This window comes from Pseudophryne corroboree, chromosome 7, assembly GCF_028390025.1.
Source record: "Pseudophryne corroboree isolate aPseCor3 chromosome 7, aPseCor3.hap2, whole genome shotgun sequence".
Taxonomy (NCBI): domain Eukaryota; kingdom Metazoa; phylum Chordata; class Amphibia; order Anura; family Myobatrachidae; genus Pseudophryne; species Pseudophryne corroboree.
In genome coordinates, this window is record NC_086450.1 from 113,619,523 (window position 1) to 113,646,599 (window position 27,077).

The 27,077-nt window shown below is 46.1% G+C and overlaps 1 protein-coding gene across 1 annotated transcript in view; it reads right to left on the minus strand.

The window, feature by feature from the left end:
- COL28A1 (collagen type XXVIII alpha 1 chain) overlaps positions 1–27,077 on the minus strand; it is a 142,661-nt gene that overhangs the window by 82,163 nt on the left and 33,421 nt on the right. The window contains exons 8-12 of the mRNA XM_063933569.1: positions 20,497–20,541; positions 20,360–20,404; positions 17,776–17,829; positions 5,533–5,601; positions 3,474–3,542 (exon numbers count right to left, since the gene is read on the minus strand). Coding sequence (XP_063789639.1) covers positions 3,474–3,542; positions 5,533–5,601; positions 17,776–17,829; positions 20,360–20,404; positions 20,497–20,541 — 282 coding nt within the window. The remainder of the gene's footprint in view (positions 1–3,473; positions 3,543–5,532; positions 5,602–17,775; positions 17,830–20,359; positions 20,405–20,496; positions 20,542–27,077) is intronic.

A 27,077-nucleotide genomic window follows, 5' to 3' on the forward strand; every position in this document is an offset into this window, starting at 1 on the left:
ATTCTGTATCTGGCACTGGGGACATATCTGACACTGGGGGAATATCTGGCATGGGGGGCATATCTGTATCTGGCACTGGGGGCTTATCTGGCACTAGAAGCATATCTGGCACTGTGGGGGCATTTCTGTATCTGGCACTGGGGCATCTCTGTATCTGGCACTGGGGGCATATCTGGCACTGTGAGCATATCTGGCACTGTGGGGGCATTTCTGTATCTGGCACTGGGGGCAATTCTGTATCTGGCACTGGGGACATATCTGACACTGGGGGAATATCTGACACGGGGGGCATATCTGTATCTGGCACTGGGGGCTTATCTGGCACTAGAAGCATATCTGGCACTGTGGGGGCATTTCTGTATCTGGCACTGGGGGGACATGTGTATCTGGCACTGGGGGCATTTCTGTATCTGGCACTGGGGGCCTATCTGGCACTGGGGGCATCTCTGTATCTGGCACTGGGGGCATATCTGGCACTGGGAACATATCTGGCACTGTAGGGGCATTTCTGTAGCTGGCACAGGGGGCATATCTAGCACTGGGGGGCATATCTGGCACTGTGGGGCATGTGTATCTGGCACTGGGGGCATATCTGGCACTGGGAGGACATGTGTATCTGGCACTGGGGGCATTTCTGTATCTGACACTGGGGGCATATCTGGCACTGGGGGCATCTCTGTATCTGGCACTGGGGGCATATCTGGCACTGGGAGTATATCTGGCACTGTAGGGGCATTTCTGTAGCTGGCACAGGGGCATATCTGGCACTGGGGAACATGCGTATCTGGCACTGGGGGCATTTCTGTATCTGGCACTGGGGGCATATCTGGCACTAGGGGCATCTCTGTATCTGGCACTGGGGGCATATCTGGCACTATGGGGGCATTTCTGTATCTGGCACTGGGGACATATCTGGCACTGGGGCATATCTGGCACTGGGGGACATGTGTATCTGGCACTGGGGGCATTTTTGTATCTGGGACGGGGGGCATATCTGGCACTGTGGGGGCATTTCTGTATCTGGCACTGGGGGGGGGGCAATGTATATCTGACACTGTGGGGCATTTGTGTATCTGGCACTGTGAGGCAATGTATATCTGGCACTCTGGGGGCATTTGTGTATCTGGCACAGTAAGGCAATGTGTATCTGGCACTGTGGGGCAATGTATATCTGGCACTGTGGGGCAATGTATATCTGGCACTGTGGGGCAACGTGTATCTGGCACTATTGGTGTTATATGTGTATCTGCCCTTCCCCCCATATGTGTATCATGCCCCCATTTTCATTGGGCATGTCCCATGTGGTATTTGGCCACAACCATTTTTTGGTGCGCGCGTCTTCGGCGCGCGCACACAGTACCTATGAGACATTTTTTCTATTTGCACCACTGAGTACTGTAGACTGTAGATCAGTTTTAAAACTAGAAATAATTTAACAGTATGCAGCATGAATAAATAAGCATTTCACATAGTTGCTCCATTTATTTATTTTTTTAATACGTTTTACTTTTCAATTGTATCTTTTCCATATCAAAACACTTACATTTACAGTTGAAACTCAGAAAATTAGAATATCGTGCAAAAGTTAATTTATTTTAGTAATTTAACTTAAAAGGTGAAACTAATATATTATATAGACTCATTACATGCAAAGTGAGATATTTCAAGCCTTTATTTGTTATAATTTTGATGATTGTGATTTACAGTTTAAGATAACCCCAAATCCAAAATCTCAGAAAATTAGAATATTACATAAAATCAATTAAAAAAAAAAGGATTTTAAATACAGAAATGTCAGCCCTCTGAAAAGTATAATCATGCATATGCACTCAGTACTTGGCTTGGGCCCCTTTTTGCATGAATTACTGCATCAATGCGGCGTGGCATGGATTCTATCACCCTGTGTCACTGCTGAGGTGTTATGGAAGACCAGGATGCTTCAATAGCAGGCCATCAGCTCTTCTGCATTGTTTGGTTTCATGTCTCTCATCTTTCTCTTGGCAATGCCCCAAAGATTCTCTATGGGGTTCGGGTCAGGCGAGTTTGCTGGCCAATCCACCACAGTAATCCCACGGTCATTGAACCAGGTTTTGGTACTTTTGGCAGTGTGGGCAGGTGCCATGTCCTGCTGGAAAATAAAGTCAGCATCTCTATAAAGCTTGTGTGCTGAAGGAAGCATTAACTGCTCTAAAATGTCCTGGTAGACGGCTGCGCTGACTCTGGACTTAATAAAGCACAGTGGACCAACACCAGCAGATGACATGGCTCCCCAAATCAACACAGATTGTGAAAACTTCACACTGGACTTCAAGCATCTTGGATTGTGTGCCTCTTCAGTCTTCCTCCATACTCTGGGACCTTGGTTTCCAAATGAGATGCAAAATTTGATCTCATCAGAAAAGAGGACTTTGGACCACTAAGCAACAGACCAATTCTTTTTTTTCCTTAGCCAAGGTAAGACGCTTCTGACGTTGTTTGTTGTTCAGGAGCGGCTTGACAAGAGGAATACGACATTTGAAGCCCATGTCCAGGATCCGTCTGTGTGTGGTGGCTCTTGATGCACCAACTCCAGCCTCAGTCCACTCCTTGTGAAGCTCCCCCACACTTTTGAATGGCCATTTCCTGACAATCCTCTTTAGGCTGTGGTCATCCCTGCTGCTTGTGCACCTTTTTCTTCCACACCTTTCCCTTCCACTTAACTTTCTATTAATGTGCTTTGATACAGCTCTTTGAGAATATCCAACTTCTTTTGCAATTTCCTTTTGAGGCTTTCCCTCCTTGTGGAAGGTATCAATGATGGTTTTCTGCATAACTGTCAGGTCAGCAGTCTTCCCGTGATTGTGATTTGTACTGAACCAGACTGAGAGACCATTTAAAGGCTCAGGAACCCTTTGCAGATGGTTTGGATTAATTAGCTGATTAGGGTGTGACACCTTGAATCTACAATATTGAACCTTTTCACAATATTCTAATTTTCGGAAATTTTGGATTTGGGGTTTTCTTAAACTGTAAGCTACAATCATCAAAATTATAACAAATAAAGGCTTAAAATATCTCACTTTGCATGTAATGAGTCTATATAATATACAGTATAAGTTTCGCCTTTTAAGTTGAATTACTGAAATAAATGAACTTTTGCACAATATTCTAATCTTCTGAGTTTCACCTGTATTCAGCAAGAGAGATTTGTAAAAAAAAAAAAATATATATATCTTTTTTTTAATTAAACAAATATTGCAGACTATATATGTCATAAAGTCAATGTTCTATATGGGATAGTCAGCTGTTAATATATTTGAAGTGGTATACCAATAGTGAACTCATTATACCCATACAATTGTTTCTGGCATAGGTTTGTTCATTTTAACTTATACTATCTTAGATTTGCATCAACATAGACAAATGGATATCTGCATCACAACAACTAGAGTGCCATGATGCCAATCACTGTGCAAGTGTCTGGGAGTACTTACTGGTGATCCAGGCTCTCCAGCTCCTGGTGGGCCATTTGGTCCTGGTCTTCCTTGTAGACCAATGTCTCCCTAAAACATTGATATTATTAACACATCAATCATAAAAGAAAATAATTTCATAAAAGATTTACTAAAGCTAAATGATAGGGTAAGAAAATTAAAACCTATATTCAGAAATATGTATTCGATAGACTGACTAAATTAATAACTAGTTTAATCAGTCCATCAAAGAAATAGTTACTTACTTCATCATGTTCCATTAAAAAGTGACTTTTTGTATTCCTTAAAAAAATAATTTTACTGATTTCTAATGTACTTCTTTAATAGTTATATTCTAGTCTCTTCAGACGCAATCTAAAAGCAACATTTTTACTAACTACATGTAGTTCTACATTTTCAAAAACATTCCACAAAATAGTAAACTTATCTTGTATTTTGTTGCAAAAAAATTGCATATTTTGCTGGTGGAATTTGGGATTAAATATGCTCCGTTACTGATCCAACTTCACCATATGCAGCAGCTTGAATTAACCGCTGTATCAGCTTTATTCATAGGACTATAATTAGAGCACAATACATACAAATTTACAAATGTAGTATGGAATGGCAGATGTGGAACTTGAAGAATATCTAGCTGCCACAACATCGCACCTCTGTAAAATTGCATGTTACACCACAAAACGCAAATTTTGTGAAATATTTCCAAAATGTTGCTGATATCTACTCGTTGGCTTAAGATGAAACAGAAGCAGTGGAAAATAGACAATCAATATATTACAGGTTGAGTATCCCTTATCCAAAATGCTTGGGACCAGAGGTATTTTGGATATCGGATTTTTCCGTATTTTGGAATAATTGCATACCATAATGAGATATCATGGTGATGGGACCTAAATCTAAGCACAGAATGCATTTATGTTGCATATACACCTTATACACACAGCCTGAAGGTCATTTTAGCCAATATTTTTTATAACTTTGTGCATTAAACAAAGTGTGTCTACATTCACACAATTCATTTATGTTTCATATACACCTTATACACACAGCCTGAAGGTCATTTAATACAATATGTTTAATAACTTTGTGTATTAAACAAAGTCTGTGTACATAAGTCATCAAAAAACAAAGGTTTCACTGTCTCACTCTCACTCAAAAAAAGTCCGTATTTCGGAATATTCCGTATTTCGGAATATTTGGATATGGGATACTCAACCTGTACTAAGAAAAACAACTGTAAAGAAAGACAAGTTAACCCATTTTAGAGGATAAAGACAATTCTTGTGTAAAGTAATTTTTGGAGCAATCACAACTATAGATATGTTTAATCAGTCTTTCCCAACTTGGTCCAAATATGATTAAGTTTTAGTTCTTTCTGTGTCATAGTAATTGGGATATTTAATATTCAATCATTTTGACTTGTTACTGCTTTTCCATAATACAACGAAGATCTCATTGTTATATCTAGTAACTTTAGATCTACAATTGGAAAGTGACAATTAAATCTGATTAAATGTATAAATCATCATTTGAAGCTCTGAAGCTGACATGGCTGTATTATTAAGTCTGTTTGTATTTTTCATTATAGGAGCTCTTTGCCTCAGCTGCTCAAGGGCATTCATTTTTTTTTAAACAGCCTAATAAAAATATAAAATACCAGATGAAAAAGGCATAAGGTGAGAAAGGCATATTTTACCATGTATATATACATACAGTATACAGTATATAAAAACAAGACATATTAGTATAATATCGGTTATGCAGCTGCCTGCAGGCTATTGCCCTCTGATGTCAGACAACTGAGAGCTCTTTCATACATATATTGTCCATTGTTCTCCGGGTTGTTCTGAACTGGAAGGACATGAAACATTTTTACAGCAAACCTAAGGATCTATATAACACATGTAGCTGTTCACACAAGTATACCAATACAATTTACCACCATGGACCGGTTTGTAAATAATCATTATTATGAAATAAGAATCACATAACTATAGCACCATTATCTATGTTAATGTGGGTGTAAATCCCATTACACAGACTTATGTTTTTATGTTACCTTGGGGCCTGGCAGTCCTATTCCTGTTTCTCCCTGAAATCCAGGTGGACCGGTGATACCTCTATCACCCTGTGAAGAAAGTCCAACAAATACAATTGCGTGATAGGGAATGTTGAAATGAAGCAAGTGTAAAGTGAACATATGGATTAGAAATGTATAAACTATCTCCTAGTTTAACAGATTCAACTGATTAAAATTAAAATATCAATACCATAAACAATCAAACATCAAATTGGCAGCAAGATGATTTACATTATAACTTATCTGTATGGTGTAAAACCAACAATGAAGCATATTTGTTTCTGTAAGGGTCATAAATGAAGTTGCAAATCTGGAGCCTCCACAGATACAGTTTTGGTTATGTGTGATTGCTCCAGGTTATATGAGCATAGTTGTGTAGTGTGTAATGCTTAATTATTGCAGCTTTTCATTTTCTCTAACGTCCTAGAGGATACTGGGGTGACATTAGTACCGTGGGGTATAGAGCGAGTCCACTGGAGCCTGGCATTTTAAGAAATCATTAGTGTGTGCTGGCTCCTCCCCTCTATGCCCCTCTTAGCAGACTCAGTTTAGAAAAATGTGCCCAAGGAGCCAGGTGCATTCTCTGGAGCTCCAGAGAGTTTTCTTCAGATTTTATGTTATTTTATTATTTTCAGGCAACACTGGTTGGCAACCAGTCTGCCTGCATCGTGGGACTTGGGGGGGCCGAACCAACTTCCTATAGCGTTAATGGTTCGTATCCCCACTGACAAGACACTGAGCTCCTGAGGGGCTGTTTCTCATACCCCAGGGTGTGAGCCCACACCAGCAACATGCCGCCACCCCTAACAGATGCCGTAGTAGACACAGTGCGGTGAGTACTACACCGGGGTCCCTGTTAGCGGGTCCCCGGTGACAATGGCAGCATTAGGGCGCGGTGATCACTGGCTCGAGCTGCAGTGCCCACTGGGGACCCACACTGGCGGTGAGTAAAAGGGGGATCCTAATCTCCTTTTTTTAAAACAATCTGACATTAAAAACAATATAATCTATATAGGGACCGCGCACCATGGAAGGAGCGGGGCTTCCCAGAGACCGGGACCTGAAGCTGAAAGGCGACATTTCCTGCTGCTGCTGACTACAGGCTGCACGCTGTGACTGCTCCTCCACAGAGCCCACTGAATCACCGATTCTACTGGTACCAGGGGGTCTTATAGAAAGGAGGGAGCATATATACAGTGGTTACACTGCTGTGCTAATAACAAACATACAGTGTATATATATATATATATATATATATATATACACACCCAGCGGAGCGCTGCTCTGGCCTGAGGTATTGTGTGCTGGTCCCAATCCTCTCTGTGTCACTCCATTCAGGGCTGTCTGGGCTTATTGTGCTGTTTCACTAACGTGTTGTCACTGCACTATGGGGGTCATTCCGAGTTGATCGGAGCCAGCAACTTTTTGCTGCTGCTGCGATCAACTAATCCCTGCCTATGGGGGAGTGTATTTTAGCATAGCAGGGCTGCGATCGCTTGTGCAGCCCTGCTATGCTTAAAAAGTTTCCTGCAAAACAAGACCAGCCCTGCAGCTACTTACCCTGTGCGACGGATCCAGCGATAAAGGTCCCGGTCCTGACGTCAGACATCCGCCCTCCGTTTGCCTGGACACGCCTGTGTTCTTCTTACCACTCCCCGAAAATGGCCTCCAACGGTGAGTATCCGCCCCGGAACGCCTCTCCGCTGTCAATCTTCTTCCGTTCAGCGCAGCGTCTTTTTTTTTTTGCTGGGCGCTCTGTTGCCTGCTGATGTCCGTCGGCGGGCAACGACGCGCGTGCACAATGCGCACGCCGTGCATGCGCAGTTCCGACCCGTTCGCACTGCAGCGAAGAACCGCTGCGCGTGAACGGGTCGGAATGACCCCCTATGTTATAACTCTGTGTTTTCTGCTATAAGCATGTCTGGGAAAAGTATGTGTGTCCCTCTTGCAACACCAAGTTTACACCCTCTTCACAAGGGTCTCCACTATGTACCCAGTATTCTCTGCCTTCACAAGGTAGTGCCTAGCAGGAACCAGAATGGTTAGAGTCATTTAAAAAAATAATTACTAATATATATTCAGAGTTAGCTGCTGCAAAGCAAGAAAAGCAGACCCTAAAACAGTCTAGATAATTTCTTGGTTAAGACTGCTGACCACAGACAAGCTATTCAGCCCCCTCTGGTTGTCTCTCATAAACGCGCACTCCCACAGGTGCTTCAGTCTGACTCTGATACTGAAATACCAGAGTTAGATGAGGGAGAACTTGAGAACTGGAGGTGAAAGATGACAATGCTCTGTCCCCGGGGGTTGAGGCCCTGATTTTTGCTATTAGAGAAGCCCTCAACATACAGGATAAGAAAACATAACTAGAAGAGGAATTATTTTTTAATGTGAAACCAAAATCCTCTGTCACCTTCCCTATCTCAAAAGAATTAAACTCCCTTTCCAAAGAGGCTTGGGGGTATCCTTATAAGAAATGTATTACTCCTTTATGGTTACTAAATTCATTTCCCCTTCCTGCTGAGGATAGGAAATTTTGAGAAAACCCACCGTCCGTGGATACTTCAGTATCCAGGCTGTCACGTAAAATCGTACTGCCTGTACCTGGGGCTATCTCCCTCAAGGACCCAGCTGACCGCAAAATTGAGACTACGCTCAAATCAATTTACACTGCAGTGGGCGTAGCCAAACGCCCCACTATTGCTTGCGGCTGGATTTCTAGGGTAATTGTTAAATGGTCCGATAATATAATAAATGGGTTCGACTCCCTACCTCAGGATGAGATCATTACACTTCTGCAGCATATCCAAGATGCTGCAAACTTTATAAGTGAGGCAGTTAAGGAATTATGTCTCATTAATGGCCGTGCCATGGCTATGGTGGTCTCGGCTCGCAGAGCCCTGTGGCTGCGACAATGGTCAGCAGATGCTGATTCCAAAAGGGGTGTTGAGAACCTTCCTTATACAGGGGATGCCTTGTTTGGAGAAGAACTAAAGTGGATATCTCAGGCGACGGCAGGTAAGTCTACCTATCTGCCGTCTGCTGCACCTCCTACTAGACGTCCATACCCTGGACCCTCTCTGCAGTCCTTTCATGTGGCAAAATTCAGAGGCAGAACCAGAGGTGCGTCCAATGCTGCTAAAGGAACTCAAGGTAAGTCCCTTAAACCAGCAGCTGCTGGAGCTCTGGACTAGGCCTCCGGATCCTCATCGGCAAAGCCCTCCGCGGGACGGTTGGCCCCAGCAGCAAGGCAACTTCCAGGTAGGTGCTCGCCTTCAGCACTACGCCCATATGTGGAAAGTCCTGCCACGATCCTTAAGTGAGGAAGCTCATATCCCAAGAATACCGACTGGAATTTCAAGAACGACTTCCTCTCAGATTCTTCAAGTCGGCCTTACCAGCTTCACCTGTAGCAAGAGTTACCTTGCAAAAAGCCATTCAAAAACTGCTTTTCACAGGAGTTATTGTTCCAGTATCTTCTCCGCTGCAAACAAAAGGATTTTACTCAAGTCTCTTTGTGGTTCCGAAGCTGGACGGCTCGGTACGGCCGATTTTGAACCTCAAATCCCTGAACCTGTATCTTTGCGTGTTCAAATTCAAGACGGAATCCCTACTGGCCGTGATCTCCGGTCTGGAGGAGGGGAAGTTCCTGGTATCTCTGGATATCAAGGCTGCATACCTTCATATTAGAGATGAGCGGGTTCGGTTCCTCGGAATCCGAACCCTCCCGAACTTCACCCATTTTACACGGGTCCGTATGGCTCGGTTAACCCGAGCGCGCCCGAACATCATCATCCCGCTGTCGGATTCTCGCGAGATTCGGATTCTATATAAGGAGCTGCGCGTCGCCGCCATTTTTCACTCGTGCATTGGAAATGATAGTGAGAGGACGTGGCTGGTGTCCTCTCACTTTGTTTCAGGGGGCTGCATATCTTTATTCTGGGGACCAGCAGTATTATAGGAGGAGTACAGTGCAGAGTTTTGCTGACCAGTGACCACCAGTATTATACGTTGTCTGCCTGAAAAACGCTCCATATCTGTGCTCAGTGTGCTGCATATGTCTGTGCTCACATTGCTTTATTGTGGGGACTGGGAACCAGCAGTATTATATAGGAGGAGTACAGTGCAGAGTTTTGCTGACCAGTGACCACCAGTATACGTTGTCTGACTGAAAAACGCTCCATATCTGTGCTCAGTGTGCTGCATATATCTGTGCTCACACTGCTTTATTGTGGGGACTGGGGACCAGCAGTATTATATAGGAGGAGTACAGTGCAGAGTTTTGCTGACCAGTGACCACCAGTATACGTTGTCTGCCTGAAAAACGCTCCATATCTGTGCTCAGTGTGCTGCATATATCTGTGCTCACACTGCTTTATTGTGGGGACTGGGGACCAGCAGTATTATATAGGAGGAGTACAGTGCAGAGTTTTGCTGACCAGTGACCACCAGTATTATACGTTCTCTGCCTGAAAAACGCTCCATATCTGTGCTCAGTGTGCTGCATATATCTGTGCTCACACTGCTTTATTGTGGGGACTGGGGACCAGCAGTATTATATAGGAGGAGAACAGTGCAGAGTTTTGCTGACCAGTGACCACCAGTATTATACGTTCTCTGCCTGAAAACGCTCCATATCTGTGCTGCATTGTAGTATATAGTAGGAGTACAGTGCATAATTTTGCTGACCACCAGTATATAATATATAGGAGTACGGTACAGAAGGCCACTGCTCTACCTACCTCTGTGTCGTCAAGTATACCATCCATCCATACCTGTGGTGCATTTCAGTTTTGCACAGTTTTCTGACCACCAGTATATAATATATAGCAGTACGGTACAGTAGGCCACTGCTCTACCTACCTCTGTGTCGTCAAGTATACTATCCATCCATACCAGTGGTGCATTTAAGTTTTGCACAGTTTGCTGACCACCAGTATATAATATATAGCAGTACGGTACAGTAGGCCACTGCTCTACCTACCTCTGTGTCGTCAAGTATACTATCCATCCATACCTGTGGTGCATTTAAGTTTTGCACAGTTTGCTGTCCACCAGTATATAATATATAGCAGTACGGTACAGTAGGCCACTGCTCTACCTACCTCTGTGTCGTCAAGTATACTATCCATCCATACCTGTGGTGCATTTAAGTTTTGCACAGTTTGCTGACCACCAGTATATACTATATAGCAGAACGGTACAGTAGGCCACTGCTCTATCTACCTCTGTGTCGTCAAGTATACTATCCATCCATACCTGTGGTGCATTTCAGTTTTGCACAGTTTGCTGAACACCAGTATAAAATATATAGCAGTACGGTACAGTAGGCCACTGCTCTACCTACCTCTGTGTCGTCAAGTATACTATCCATCCATACCTGTGGTGCATTTCAGTTTTGCACAGTTTGCTGACCACCAGTATATAATATATAGCAGTACGGTACAGTAGGCCACTGCTCTACCTACCTCTGTGTCGTCAAGTATACTATCCATCCATACCAGTGGTGCATTTAAGTTTTGCACAGTTTGCTGACCACCAGTATATAATATATAGCAGTACGTACAGTAGGCCACTGCTTTACCTACCTCTGTGTCGTCAAGTATACTATCCATCCATACCTGTGGTGCATTTAAGTTTTGCACAGTTTGCTGTCCACCAGTATATAATATATAGCAGTACGGTACAGTAGGCCACTGCTCTACCTACCTCTGTGTCGTCAAGTATACTATGCATCCATACCTGTGGTGCATTTAAGTTTTGCACAGTTTGCTGACCACCAGTATATACTATATAGCAGAACGGTACAGTAGGCCACTGCTCTACCTACCTCTGTGTCGTCAAGTATACTATCCATCCATACCTGTGGTGCATTTCAGTTTTGCACAGTTTGCTGACCACCAGTATATAATATATAGCAGTACGGTACAGTAGGCCACTGCTCTACCTACCTCTGTGTCGTCAAGTATACTATCCATCCATACCTGTGGTGCATTTCAGTTGTGCGCAGTATATATAGTAGTAGGCCATTGCTATTGATACAGGCATATAATTCCACACATTAAAAAATGGAGAACAAAAATGTGGAGGGTAAAATAGGTAAAGATCAAGATCCACTTCCACCTCTTGCTGAAGCTGCTGCCACTAGTCATGGCCGAGACGATGAAATGCCATCAACGTCGTCTGCCAAGGCCGATGCCCAATGTCATAGTAGAGAGCATGTAAAATCCAAAACACAAAAGTTCAGTAAAATGACCCAAAAATCAAAATTAAAAGCGTCTGAGGAGAAGCGTAAACTTGCCAATATGCCATTTACGACACGGAGTGGCAAGGAACGGCTGAGGCCCTGGCCTATGTTCATGGCTAGTGGTTCAGCTTCACATGAGGATGGAAGCACTCATCCTCTTGCTAGAAAAATTAAAAGACTTTAGCTGGCAAAAGCACAGCAAAGAACTGTGCGTTCTTCTAAATCACAAATCCCCAAGGAGAGTCCAATTGTGTCGGCTGCGATGCCTGACCTTCCCAACACTGGACGGGAAGAGGTGGCGCCTTCCACCATTTGCACGCCCCCTGCAAGTGCTGGAAGAAGCACCCGCAGTCCAGTTCCTGATAGTCAAATTGAATATGTCACTGTTGAAGTACACCAGGATGAGGATATGGGTGTTGCTGGCGCTGAGGAGGAAATTGACAAGGAGGATTCTGAAGGTGAGGTGGTTTGTTTAAGTCAGGCACCCGGGGAGACACCTGTTTTCCGTGGGACGAATATGGCCATTGACATGCCTGGTCAAATTACAAAAAAAAATCACCTCTTCGGTGTGGAATTATTTTAACACAAATGCGGGCAACAGGTGTCAAGCCATGTGTTGCCTTTGGCAAGCTGTAATAAGTAGGGGTAAGGACGTTAACCACCTCGGAACTTCCTCCCTTATACGTCACCTGCAGCGCATTCATCATAAGTCAGTGACAAGTTCAAAAACTTTGGATAACAGAGGAAGCAGTCCACTGACCACTAAATCCCTTCCTCTTGTAACCAAGCTCCTGCAAACCACACCACCAACTGTCAATTTCCTCCTTACACAGGAAAGCCAATAGTCCTGCAGGCCATGTCACTGGCAAGTCTGACGAGTCCTCTCCTGCCTGGGATTCCTCCGATGCATCCTTGAGTGTAACGCCTACTGCTGCTGGCGCTGCTGTTGTTGCTGCTGGGAGTCGATCGTCATCCCAGAGGGGAAGTCGGAAGACCACTTGTACTACTTCCAGTAAGCAATTGACTGTCCAACAGTCCTTTGCGAGGAAGATGAAATATCACAGCAGTCATCCTGCTGCAAAGCGGATAACTCAGGCCTTGGCAGCCTGGGTGGTGAGAAACGTGTTTCCGGTATCCACCGTTAATTCACAGGCAACTACAGACTTGATTGAGATACTGTGTCCCCGGTACCAAATACCATCTAGGTTCCATTTCTCTAGGCAGGCGATACCGAAAATGTACACAGACCTTAGAAAAAGAGTCACCAGTGTCCTAAAAAATGCAGTTGTACCCAATGTCCACTTAACCACGGACATGTGGACAAGTGGAGCAGGGCAGACTCAGGACTATATGACTGTGACAGCCCACTGGGTAGATGTATTGCCTCCCGCAGCAAGAACAGCAGCGGCGGCACCAGTAGCAGCATCTCGCAAATGCCAACTCGTTCCTAGGCAGGCTACGCTTTGTATCACCGCTTTCCAGAAGAGGCACACAGCTGACAACCTCTTGCGGAAACTGAGGAACATCATCGCAGAATGGCTTACCCCAAATGGACTCTCCTGGGGATTTGTGACATCGGACAATGCCAGCAATATTGTGCGTGCATTACATCTGGGCAAATTCCAGCACATCCTATATTTTGCACATACATTGAATTTGGTGGTGCAGAATTATTTAAAAAACAACAGGGGCGTGCAAGAGATGCTGTCGGTGGCCCGAAGAATTGCGGGCCACTTTCGGCATTCAGCCACCGCGTGCCGAAGACTGGAGCACCAGCAAACAGTCCTGAACCTGCCCTGCCATCATTTGAAGCAAGAGGTGGTAACGAGGTGGAATTCAACCCTCTATATGCTTCAGAGGATGGAGGAGCAGCAAAAGGCCATTCAAGCCTATTCATCTGCCTACGATATAGGCAAAGGAGGGGGAATGCACCTGACTCAAGCGCAGTGGAGAATGATTTCAACGTTGTGCAAGGTTTGCAACCCTTTGAACTTGCCACACGTGAAGTCAGTTCAGACACTGCCAGCCTGAGTCAGGTCATTCCCCTCATCTGGCTTTTGAAGAAGAAGCTGGAGACATTGAAGGAGGAGCTAAAACAGAGCGATTCCGCTAGGCATGTGGGACTTGTGGATGGAGCCCTTAATTCGCTTAACCAGGATTCACGGGTGGTCAATCTGTTTAAATCAGAGCACTACATTTTGGCCACCGTGCTCGATCCTAGATTTAAAACCTACATTGTATCTCTATTTCCGGCAGACACAAGTCTGCAGAGGTTCAAAGACCTGCTGGTGAGAAAATTGTCAAGTCAAGCGGAACGTGACCCGTCAACAGCTCCTCCTTCACATTCTCCCGCAACTGGGGGTGCGAGGAAAAGGCTAAGAATTCCGAGCCCACCCGCTGGCGGTGATGCAGGGCAGTCTGGAGCGAGTGCTGACATCTGGTCCGGACTGAAGGACCTGCCAACGATTACTGACATGTCGTCTACTGTCACTGCATATGATTCACTCCCCATTGAAAGAATGGCGGAGGATTATATGAGTGACCGTATCCAAGTAGGCACATCAGACAGTTCGTACGTATACTGGCAGGAAAAAGAGGCAATTTGGAGGCCCTTGCAGAAACTGGCTTTATTTTACCTAAGTTGCCCACCCTCCAGTGTGTACTCTGAAAGAGTGTTTAGTGCAGCCGCTCACCTTGTCAGCAATCGGCATACGATGTTACTTCCAGAAAATGTGGAGAAGATGATGTTCATCAAAATGAATTATAATCAATTCCTCCGTGGAGACATTCACCAGCAATTGCCTCCAGAAAGTACACAGGGACCTGAGATGGTGGATTCCAGTGGGGACGAATTAATAATCTGTGAGGAGGGGGATGTACACAGTGAAAGGGGTGAGGAATCGGACGATGAGGAGGAGGTGGATATCTTGCCAGTTTGTGCAAGGAGAAATTGATTGCTTCTTTTTTGGTGGGGGCCCAAACCAACCAGTCATTTCAGTCACAGCTGTGTGGCAGACCCTGTCGCTGAAATGATGGGTTTGTTAAAGTGTGCATGTCCTGTTTATACAACATAAGGGTGGGTGGGAGGGCCCAAGGACAGTTCCATCTTGCACCTCTTTTTTCTTTCATTTTTCTTTGCATCATGTGCTGTTTGGGGACTATTTTTTGAAGTGCCATCCTGCCTGACACTGCAGTGCCACTCCTAGATGGGCCAGGTGTTTGTGTCGGCCACTTGTGTCGCTTAGCTTAGCCATCCAGCGAACTTGGTGCACTTCTTTTTTTCTTTGCATCATGTGCTGTTTGGGGACTATTTTTTTGAAGTGCCATCCTGCCTGACACTGCAGTGCCACTCCTAGATGGGCCAGGTGTTTGTGTCGGCCACTTGGGTCGCTTAGCTTAGTCATCCAGCGACCTCGGTGCAAATTTTAGGATTAAAAATAATATTGTGAGGTGTGAGGTGTTCAGAATAGACTGAAAATTAGTGGAAATTATAGTTATTGAGGTTAATAATACTATGGGATCAAAATGACCCCCAAATTCTATGATTTAAGCTGTTTTTGAGGGGTTTTTGTAAAAAAACACCCAAATCCAAAACACACCCGAATCCGACAAAAAATTTTCAGGGAGGTTTTGCCAAAACGCGTCCGAATCCAAAACACGGCCGCGGAACCGAATCCGAAACCAAAACACAAAACCCGAAAAATGTCCGGTGCACATCACTACTTCATATCCCAATAAGGCCACCTTCGGTTCCCTGTTCTGGATCACCACTTCCAGTTCCAGACCTTTACCCTTTGGTCTCTCCACAGCTCCAAAGGTATTCACCAAAGTCATGGCGGAGATGACGCTGCAATTACGCAAGATGGGAGTCAACATAGTCCCATACTTGGATGATCTCCTGATAAAGGCAATGTCCAGTAAAAGTTGCTACACAGCATTGATTTGACCACTCTCCTGCTTACGGACTACGACTATAGCCTAAATTTCCAGAAGTCTCACCTGGAACCATATAAGAGGATTCGGTTCCTGGGAATGATCCTGGACACGGTGTCTCAGAAGGTATTCCTTCCGATGGACAAGGCCTTGACTATCCAGGCTATGATCCGCTCGGTGCTCAGACTCTGCAAAATCTCCATTCATCTTTGCATTCGATTGCTGGGAAAGATGGTAGCCTCCTACGAGGCAATACAGTACGGCAGGTTTCATGCGCATCCGTTCCAGCTGGATCTGCTGGACAAGTGGTCAGGTTGTCACCTGCACATGCACCAGAGTATAACTCTTTCACCAAAAGCACAGATATCCCTGTTATGGTGGCTACAAATCTCTCACCTTGTGGAGGGTCGATCTTTCAGCACCCAGTCTTGAACCCTACTGACAACGAATGCCAGTCTTAGCGGTTGGGGTGCTGTGACCGAGGGGGCCCAGTTCCAGGGGAAGTGTTGAGTCAGGAATCTGCCCTTCCCATAAATGTCCTGGAACTCAGGGTAATTTACAATGCTCTTCTGCAAGCCTATCTCCTTCGGAATCAAGCCATCCAGGTGCAGTTGGACAATGCAACGGTGGTGGCATACAACAACCGACAGGGAGGAACAAGATGCAGGGCCACAATGTGAGAGGTGTCAGGGATACTCCTCTGGGTGGAAGATAATGCAAGTCCCATCTCAGCCATATTCATCCCAGGAGTGGACAACTGGGAAGCGGACTTCCTCAGCAGGCACGACCTCCATCCGGGGGAATGGGGCTTCACCCTCAGGTGTTCCAACAACTGGTTCACCGGTGGGGCCGTGAGCCAATCGGAGCTTACGGACTGGCACCCAATTAGGAGCTGGCAGCTCCTGATTGGCTGTCGGTCCATGACCTCCAATTTGCTCACGGCCGGCTCAGTAGAAAGAATACACACTGCTGCTCATTGTGCCTCTGTGGCTGCCTGACCTGCCGGTGCGCAGGCAGCTGGCTTGTCCCCGCGATCCTCATTGCTGCCACCCGGGCCCCCTCTCAGTCAAGGACTGGAGTCCCCACCGTCCCCCCTTGATGGCGGGCCTAGAGCGACCCCTCCTCCCGCTCTGGCCGGGACCCAACAGGCAAATATTGACTGACTGTGCTTTCCGTACCCGTTATCGTCTGTGCTGCATAGAGACTCTGGAGCACTGGCAGTGGGCACAGTGCTGGCGGCGGCATTACAATGAGTCATTGGGACTCATTGTAATACCGTTGGCAACTGTGGGCCCCTTCACTCTGTCGGGCATTGGTGCAATGCACCATTAGTAGTTCCACCACTGGGCAGCGGCGGGAGGCAGTAGTGAGTATCTCTAGAGACGCTGCCTGCAACTTGTATTGTGGGTGTGCTCGCTGCTCAGCAGCAGAGGTGCTGAGCGCACAGCACAAACTGGTCAGCGGCGCATCAGCAGCGGGAGGCGGTGACTGATACTTGAGAGAGTGGCCGTGCGTGTGAGGCTGCCAGATGGTGCGCCCACAGTGCATATGCGCTGTGGGCAAAGCCCCATTGGCACACAGATAGTTATGGCCTTGGCTACATGCCCCTGACACTCCCACAAGTCAGAACAGTTATGTGCAATCGCATTTTTGCTGCCCAGTTACCACCCCGAAATGCCCATTTCACGGAAAGACAGATCTGGCAAAGATCTGTCAGACTACTATGGAGAACGCAAAAGTTCCCATCATGCTAATACTCGCCATTTGCCTGACACAGTATGAGCCCCCTATGTGCATGATGTAACCAAACTGCATCTAGGTATGATCATTTGTGAAACAGCAAAACACTTGCTCAGGTTTACAATGAGGTTGAAGTGATATTTCTGGCAGATGTATGGTGTGGTTATTATACTGTACCGCTTCCCTTCCCAGTGTGGTAGCTGAACACACGCACACACACACACACACACACACACACACACACACACACACACACGTTTATGTTTTCTTTAGGAACTATGTGTTTATTTTTAATTCCTTACCTTTTGTCCTTGAAATCCTTCAGGGCCCTGATCTCCTGGAGGTCCTTGGATACCCTATTAAAATTTAAATATGTTACAGTTTGGATATTTTTGGTTTTGTCATACAAACCATCTTCTGACACATATAAAACAATTAAAAACTTGAGAATACAGTGGAAAGTTACAACGTTATTTCTAAGATCTGCTGTCATTTCATTCTTCCTTATATAAATGAAACTGTAGACACCATCCTTAGCATTTTATGCCACATCCCATCCTCTAGTCATACCTTTGCCACCCATTATTTTGTAGCTATGGCCTGGGGCAGCTCTAGGGGGAGGCTGTCAGGACTTTTGCCCAGGGCATTGTTAGAGATACGCTCCATGCTGCCTCTGTGTAACGCCTGCCAACAGCAGTTGGGCACTAGAAGCCAGTGGGTCTTCACTGAGGCACTACCTCCAATTTGCATCTCAATTTGTCATCTAATAATGACATTGGTTATATTCCTACTCAAACAGGCATCTTCCAGATCATGTGATTTTGTGCCACTTGTGGAACAAGAACATTCCAACACTGTCTTGCAGAGAAACCACCACATAGGTAAGGTGTTTTTTATTTCGTACACACAAAAAAAAGTATTTTTTAAGGGGGTGCCCAGGCATAGGTGATACAATTAGCCCTGACTATGCAGTGTCTTACAGTATATAGTATACTATTACAATTCATCCCCATACCCTACAAGTAAATTAAATTAGAAGCATCCATTCTGAGAGCCAATAAATTGAGTAAGCAATTACATGAATAGGCCTTATGAATTCATAGATTATATTCTCATTAATATTGTTTTAAGACCACAATATAGATGCTTCAATATATAAGGAATGGGTAACTGTTAAGAACTTTTAAATGTCTACTTCAGTGTGACCACTGGATGTACAGATGTGTCCTTTTACAGCTAACCACAATACGCTATGCACTGCGAGATGCCTGGGGTGAGAGAGACGACAATTCCCGGCCAGCTCTGCTAACATTGGCGTCTTTTTTTGTCAAAAATGCATCTTATTCGCATCACTATGCAGATGTGTCCTCCTACATCCTTGCTGCAGTCACGGTAAACAGCCCTTCTAGGGGGACATTCCGAGTTGATCGTAGCTGTGCTAAATTTAGCACAGCTACGATCATTCACACTGACATGCAGGGGGACGCCCAGCACAGGGCTATCCCGCCCTGCTTGTCAGTGCCTCCCCCCCCCCATTCCCGCGGAAGTGCAAAGGCATCGCCCTGTGCTGGGCGTCCCCCCGCATGTCAAGAGTAGCTCCCGACCAGTGCAGCTTTAGCGTGCTGGCCGGGAGCTACTCATCGCTCCCCGGCCCGCAGCGGCTGCGTGTGACGTCACGCAGCCGCTGCGGGCCGCCCCCTGTACGATCCGCCAGTCTGCCCCCCACCCAGCGACCACCTCTGCCTGTCAGTCAGGCAGAGGCGATCATAGCGACCCGACGGCCTTCGGCAGTTGCGCAGTTCTGTACATGCGCAGTTCTGACCCGATCACACTGCTACGATAAACTGCAGCGTGCGATCGGGTCAGAATGACCTCCTTAGTCGCAAACACGTTTACTAATGTCTAGCGTATTTTTGTGCATTCCCCCAAAATGCATATTATTTGCATCGCTATGTGATTAAGACCCACAAGCAGACTCTGCTGATTAAAATTATATGTGGCATGCCTATATTTGGTGTGCGACTGCGGTTATATCTGGATACGACTAGAAGGACTGTTTAATGTGACTGCAGCAAGGATGTAGGACATAGGTCTGCAAACTCGGTCCTCATTACCCCACACAGTGCATGTTTTGCAGGTCTCCTCACAGAATCACAAGTGAAATAATTAACTCCACCTGCGGACCTTTTAGAATGTGTCTGTGAGTAATTAATACACATGTACACCTGCTGGTTTGCCTGCAAAACATGCACTGTGTGGGGTAATGAGGACCGAGTTTGCAGACCTATGATGTAGGAGAACACATCTGTAATGTATGCCATTCTCTCCATCAATCTTTGCCACACAGTGTCTGACTGGGGCATAAAGGGCACACCAGAGGAATGTAGTGGTACAGAGGCTTACCAACCATTACAGAGGACAAAGCATACAGACAACTTGAATTCTACAGTGGATGGTCTGTACCCCTTTATAAAGATATATATCGTAAACACTGATATTTCATGCGGTTGCCAAAATACATACCACTGGGAAAAACAGTTGTTATGTAAGTCATTACCACTGGTATGACTAAAGTGTTGGTTATTTTTTTTTACAAGTACATTCTTAGCATGCAATATACTATATTTTAATGTTATTTTCACACAAGAAAACATTAGCTATACTAATTTTGATAGTAGTTTCTTTAGAAACAAATCAAGCACCCAGGTTCATCCATGTTTCTGCTCCACTGCATAACTAGCCCACTAATAGAGTAACTAACAGTGATTAGAGTGTATCCTCTGGAACCTGACATTAGAGGAGGGTGGTGAGGAAGTGACTCCCACTGGAGATTTCCTCTGTGCTCCTGTGGGCAAGTCTGACTCTGTTGCCATAGTGTTTCCTCACCTGCACACCTCTCAGTCCTCTAGCACCAGCTGGACCTTCAGGGCCCTAAAATATCAAAATCAAAATGTTAACGTAAATCTAAAGCCGCCTGTGACAAATAGACCTTTCCATACCAATGTCATTGTTTTGGTACATACCCGATCTCCCTTGATACCAGGAATACCACATTCGCCTCTCTCTCCCTTCAAATAAAAAGATGGAAAAAATAAACAATAGTAATTCTCTTATTTGTATCTAATTATTGCACTTTTGAATTAATAAAGAATAATAAATTATAATAAATGAAAAATAAAGATTAAAACCACAATATCACAGTCTAGGGTTCCTCCAGTGAGATAAATTGTCACAGAGCCAACTTCTAGTACTAAAAGTGGACAGTGTCAGATGATTGCTAGGACAACCATAATATATTCCAAGGCTCCATGTGAAAACAGGAAATGAAACATTCAGATGTAGAGACAGATTAGGGCTGTATAACAGCCCCATCATATTATTGTGCCGCAGGTCACGGGTCACTGGGGCAGTCTACAAGTCACGGGGACCTGGCCTCATGGCACACACCTGTCTGTGCACCGGGAGGCAGAGCTGCTTGGCCTACCCCGTCTACGTGAGCCGGGAAACTGAGCAGAGTTCCAATAGGCTGAGCTGCTTAGCCAATCTCAGTCTCTCTGTGTGGCCGGACCAGCCCATCAGCCCTTTTGGCATTTGCCAAAAGTGCCAGATTAGCAGTATGGCCATGTTCAGAGGTTTATGTAATGAGAATTACACCCTAATAGAGTGCTTTGAGAAGCCACTGTTCCTTGCATCCTTACTGTATTGGATGTATTAAGCAAGTTCTGTTTTAGCACTACAATTCCCAAATTGCTCAGTACAGAGTAGGCAATGACCCTATGGTTGTAAAATATAAACAACCCCTCTATCCTCCACCCTTGCAGTTCTGCTTCATCCAAAAAGCACCTGTCAGAATCGTGTCTAAAGAATAAGGTCGGATACACTCCTAAACGTTAACGACATGGTTTGTCACAGGGCCGGATTATAGGAGGGGCGACAGGGGTGGTTGTCCTGGGGCCCCCACACATTATGGGCCCCCACACCCAGTCCCCCAGAATCGCCCACTGGCAGTATTAAATCAGGACCACAGCATTTAGTTGTTCTCCGTTTGCCCGCCTCTTTGGCAGCTAATCTGTTCTTTAACAGCGTCTGCCGATTGTCTGATTCTTGGTTTCGGATATCATCGGTCTGGTGACAGAGATGCTGGTCCTCTGGGTATTGTTGAACTGGAAGCTGGGAGGCCAGAGATAGTGCTTTCGCATAGAATGAATTAGCCCTTGGTGGTTACGGAATATGGGCAGAACTAGTACCAGGAGGTTGACGAGACCCAGAACAGTGGTGCGGAGTCTTACCCCACTGGTGGTCTTCACCAGGAAGCCCCGAGAGGAACTTTGGGCTTCACTACACCCAGTGAGATGGTTGCAGCCCCCCGCCTGGGTTACCTGGTCTAGATGTTCGGGAAAGGTTTGGCTTTAGACTGGTGGTCTGACCAACTGGAATCGGACTGGAATGCTGACCAAGCTGGTACCAGAATGATGACACTGGATCCAGACTGGAGTGCTGACTGGGCTGGTACTAGAATGATGACACTGGATTCGGGCTGGAGTGTAACCATACTGGAATCGAGCTGGAGTGCAACCGGACTGAAGTGTAACCGAACCGGAGCTGGACTAGGACCGAACTGGAACCAGACTGGGCGTAACCGGACTGGACCTGGACTGGAATGGAACTGGACCGGAGCTGGACTGGAACCGGACTGGTTTTTTTGGAGTAAAGTTTGTAATGCTGGGTTTCCGCAGTGGAACTCAGAACCGAGGCTGCTGTGGAACTGGCACCAGAGTCCTGTGAAGCAGGAAGCTTTATGCCCTCAAGTCGATCCGGAATGGCTGCAGGAATCAGCTGACTCACAACCTCCCTGGGATTGGGCTGATCCCGGATAGGTGACCTGAAGCAAGGTGCCGTCCACAGCACATGTTCCAATAGACCAGAGCCACGGAGAACGCCGCAGCAGCAAGACGCAGTCTCCCCTGTGCCCTGCCACTGACCACCTCCGGGAACAGTGCCATGGCCAAACAGAGCGCTTGCCGCTGGGACAAGCGTGCCTGCACAGTCGACCAGACAGGTAAATGACGAGTTTCGCTGGTAGCTGTGAAACCGAGTAGCACTTTACTACAGTCAGTCTCGCTGGATAGTGGCAGCAAAACCCCCGAGACACTGCACTGGAGCTGGGCGCTGCAACAATGGAAGAGCTGAGTGGCAACTGTGTCAGTGTGCTCTTCTGGCTCCCTGCTTTCCCATTGCTGCCGGGTCCATGTTGTCAGTGGCCGATCTAGTTAGGTAACGCTTCGGGGTGCGTGTGTGTACTTTTTAGTGGGTGCCCCCATGACTTAGTTCTCCTTGGGCCCCTACAACCTTATCCGGCTCTGGTTTGTCACATTAGAGCAACAAATAATGCACATCGTTTAGTCTGTATGTACGAACGCGCGCTGCTGCATGCTGCATACGAGATCTTTTGGTTGCCCGTGCTGCACGGTGGATCAAAAGATATAGTATGCGGCACGGTGCATGTTAATGAAGGATGGAGCAGCAATCTTGCAGGTCCGGGATGAAGGGAATTTGCCCGACCATCGGCAAGACTGGGGGTCAATTAGATATGTAACCATCCTAACTCTTGTTGATCAAAGGGTATGTGGGTAAATTACCGGCTGTTGGGATCCCAGCAGTCAGGATCCCGATGCCAGAATCCCGACATCCAGGGAAATGCCAGCGGTCAGAATCCCGACCCATGCCCCGGTATTCCCACTCAGCTGGTGTTCCATGCCACCACCCGAGGGGGAATATAATAGTCTTGCCACCGGGCCTGAAGCGTGGTGAGAACAGCAAGCCCACGAGGGGACATGCTGTGCTCGCTGCCGGGATTCTGACTGTCGGGTTCCTGGCGTCAGTCTCCTGAACCGATCAAAGGCTTTATTCAGTGACTGAGGTGACAGACTATGGGGGAGATTTATTAAGGCTTAGACAAAGATAAAGTGGAGAGAGAGAGAAACTACCAACCAATCAGCTTCTGTCATTTTTCAGGCTGCAAAATGACAGTTAGAAGCTGGTTGGTTGGTACTTTAACTCTCTCCAAGCTTTGATGCTGTAAATCTACATCATAGCCTGTAAAATGACATGAGCTGACTGGTTGGTACTTTTTCGCTCTCCAAACTTTGATAAATCTCCCCCTAGGTTTCTTATTGTACACTTTGTTTGCTACTTGTCATAATCATCAGTGTGCGCTCTCACCAGGACTGTACCAGGTGTAAATATTACCCTGGAGACAGACTTTCCCTGTTACAGTTCAGTTCCGCCTCTTCAGACATATGTATAATTGTGTCTGAAATGCATCCAGCTCTCTCTTGCCTGTATTGTGTACACACTGGTCCGGGTCATGCGGAGTGCGAAAACACGCAATATACAGTATATGCTGAAGAATTTATATTTAATCAGCCTTCTTATATGGAAAACATATGATTGCAAAGCATGGAATTCATATGAGTATTTAGCCTTAATTGCCTATTTTATAGGCTACATACTGTATACACAACTATATTAGTGTTTAAGGGTATGTCTCACTGGCGTACCTATAATGGGCACAAGATGTGCAGTGCACACGGGCCCCTAAGTCCAGGGGGGCCCACACACCGCACACCATGCACCTATGTAATTAAACATACTACTCTGTCAGCTCGGCGATGTCTGCGGAGCTGCAGAAACCACTGGGAAAATGGTAGCCGCCACCATATACCGGAAACACGGCATAGGTGCCATGGTCCCGGAGACCTGCACAATGCCAGAGTCTACTGCACCGCCTGAGAGGAGGGGGCCAAATTGGAGCCTGCACATGGCCCCCCTCCTCTCTTAAAGCGCCTTTGGTATGTCTATAATGAGGAAAACTGAGACAGCTGTCACAGAAAGCAGGTTTTGAGGCCGATTCAAATTGAGGGCATTAAGTAATGAAACTGTTACTGTACTTATTTGATGCAAACTTAGGCCCACTTCAGGTGGTACAGGAACCCACCTAAAAATATAGGCCCTCATTCCGAGTTGATCGGTCGCAAGGCGAATTTAGCAGAGTTACACACGCTAAGCCTACGCCTACTGGGAGTGAATCTTAGCATCTTAAAATTGCGACCGATGTAATCGCAATATTGCGATTACAAACTACTTTGCAGTTTCTGAGTAACTTCAACCTTACTCTGCCTGTGCGATCAGTTCAGTGCTTGTCGTTCCTGGTTTGACGTCACAAACACACCCAGCGTTCGCTCAGACACTCCCCCGTTTCTCCAGCCACTCCTGCGTTTTTTCCGGAAACGGTAGCGTTTTCATCCACACGCCCATAAAACGCCGTGTTTCCGCCCAGTAACACCCATTTCCTGTCAATCACATTACGATCGCCGGAGCGATGAAAAAGCCGTGAGTAAAAATACTATCTTCATTGTTAAATTACTTGGCGCAGTCGCAGTGCGAATATTGCGCATGCGTACTAAGCGGATTTTCATTGCGATGCGATGAAAAATACCGAGCGAACGACTCGGAATTGAGGGCCATAAATGTATCAAACCATCTAAAGAGTGGATAAATGGACAGATTTCCCATACCTAGTATTTATCAACTAAGGGCCTAATTCAGACCTGATCGCAACAGCAAACTTTTTCTCTAATGGGCAAAACCATGGCCCTCATTCCGAGTTGTTCGCTCGTTGCCGAGTTTCGCTATATTGCGATTAGTCGCTTACTGCGCATGCGCAAGGTTCGCAGAGCGCATGCGCTTAGTTATTTTACTCAAAAGTTAGGTATTTTACTCACGGCATAACGAGGATTTTTCATCGTTCTGGTGATCGGAGTGTGATTGACAGGAAGTGGGTGTTTCTGGGCGGAAACTGGCCGTTTTATGGGAGTGTGCGAAAAAACGCTGGCGTTTCAGGGAAAAACGCGGGAGTGTCTGAAGAAACGGGGGAGTGTCTGGGCGAACGCTGGGTGTGTTTGTGATGTCAAACCAGGAACGAAACTGACTGAACTGATCGCAATGGCTGAGTAAGTCTGGAGCTACTCAGAAACTGCTAAGAATTTTCTATTCGCAATTCTGCTAATCTTTCGTTCGCAATTCTGCTATGCTAAGATACACTACCAGAGGGCGGCGGCCTAGCGTGTGCAATGCTGCTAAAAGCAGCTAGCGAGCGAACAACGCGGAATGTGGGCCCATGTGCAGTGCAGGTGGGGCAGATATAACATGTGCAGAGAGAGTTAAGGTGGGTACACACTAGAAAGATATATCTGCAGATCAATTGATCTGCAGATATATCTATGGACGGATCGGGCAGTGTGCTGTGCATACACACTGCCCGATCCGTCGGGGACTGACGTCATGAACTGGGCGGGCGTGTACACACGCCCGCCCAGTTCAGCTGTCAATCACCGCCGGCCGCCGCAGCATGTGTACGGGCGGTCGCCGACCGCCCCGTACACACACAGCGACGCGCCAATATATCGGTAGATATATTGGCCGTCGGCTGTGCAGCGGGGCCGACGCGATACGTCTGTGAACGACGGAGTTCACAGACGTATCGGCCGTACACACTGGCCGATGGTCCCGCGATATATCGCCCCTTCAAGAGAACGGCCGATATATCGGCCAGTGTGTACGGGCCTTAAGATGTGGGTATTATTTACCCTGTACAGAAACAAAATAATCCACCCAAATCTAACTCTCTCTGCACATGTTATATCTGCCCCACTTGCAGTGCACATGGTTTTGCCCATTAGAGAAAGATTTTGCTTTTGTGATCAGGTCTGAATTAGGCTCTAAGGTGGTCATTCCAAGTTGTTTGCTCGCTGCTATTTTTAGCAGAATTGCTAATAGGCTAAAATCCGGCAGTTCTGCGCATGCGTATGCACAGCAGGGCGCACGCGCTAAGCAATTTTACACAAAACTATGCTATTTTACTCACGGGCGAACAAAGATTTTCAATCGCTCTGCTGATCGTAGTGTGATTGACAGGAAGTGGGTGTTTCTGGGTGGAAACTGGCCGTTTGCAGGGAGTGTGCTAAAAAATGCAGGAGTGGCTGGCCGGACACTGGGCGTGTTTGTGACGTCAAACCAGGAACTAAACGGACTGAGGTGATCACAATCTAGGAGTAGGTCTGGAGCTACTCAGAAACTGCAAGGAAATACTTAATAGCAGAATTGCTAATCTTTCGTTAGCAATTCTGCTATGCTAAAATACACTCCCAGAGGGCGGCGGCTTTGTGTTTGCATTTCTGCTAAAAGTAGCTAGCGAGCGAACAACTTGGAATGAGGGCCTATATTCTATAAAATGATAGGTTTAAGCTGATTGATTGCTATGGACAACTTCTCCACTTGTCAAGTTTTATACACTGGTAAGGTTTGATGCAATTCTCCGTTTGGGTTGATGTATCAAGTAGTGAAAAGAGTGGAGAAGTGGGCCAGTGGAGAAGTTGCTCATAGCAACCAATCAGCAGCTACCTATCACTTTATAGAATGATTCCATGAAGATTAGTTACTATGGGCATCTTCTCCACTGGTTCACTTCTCCATTCTTTCACTGCTTGATACATCAATCAATCTTTTAGGGCTCCTACACCTGACTATTCATTTTTTTATATTT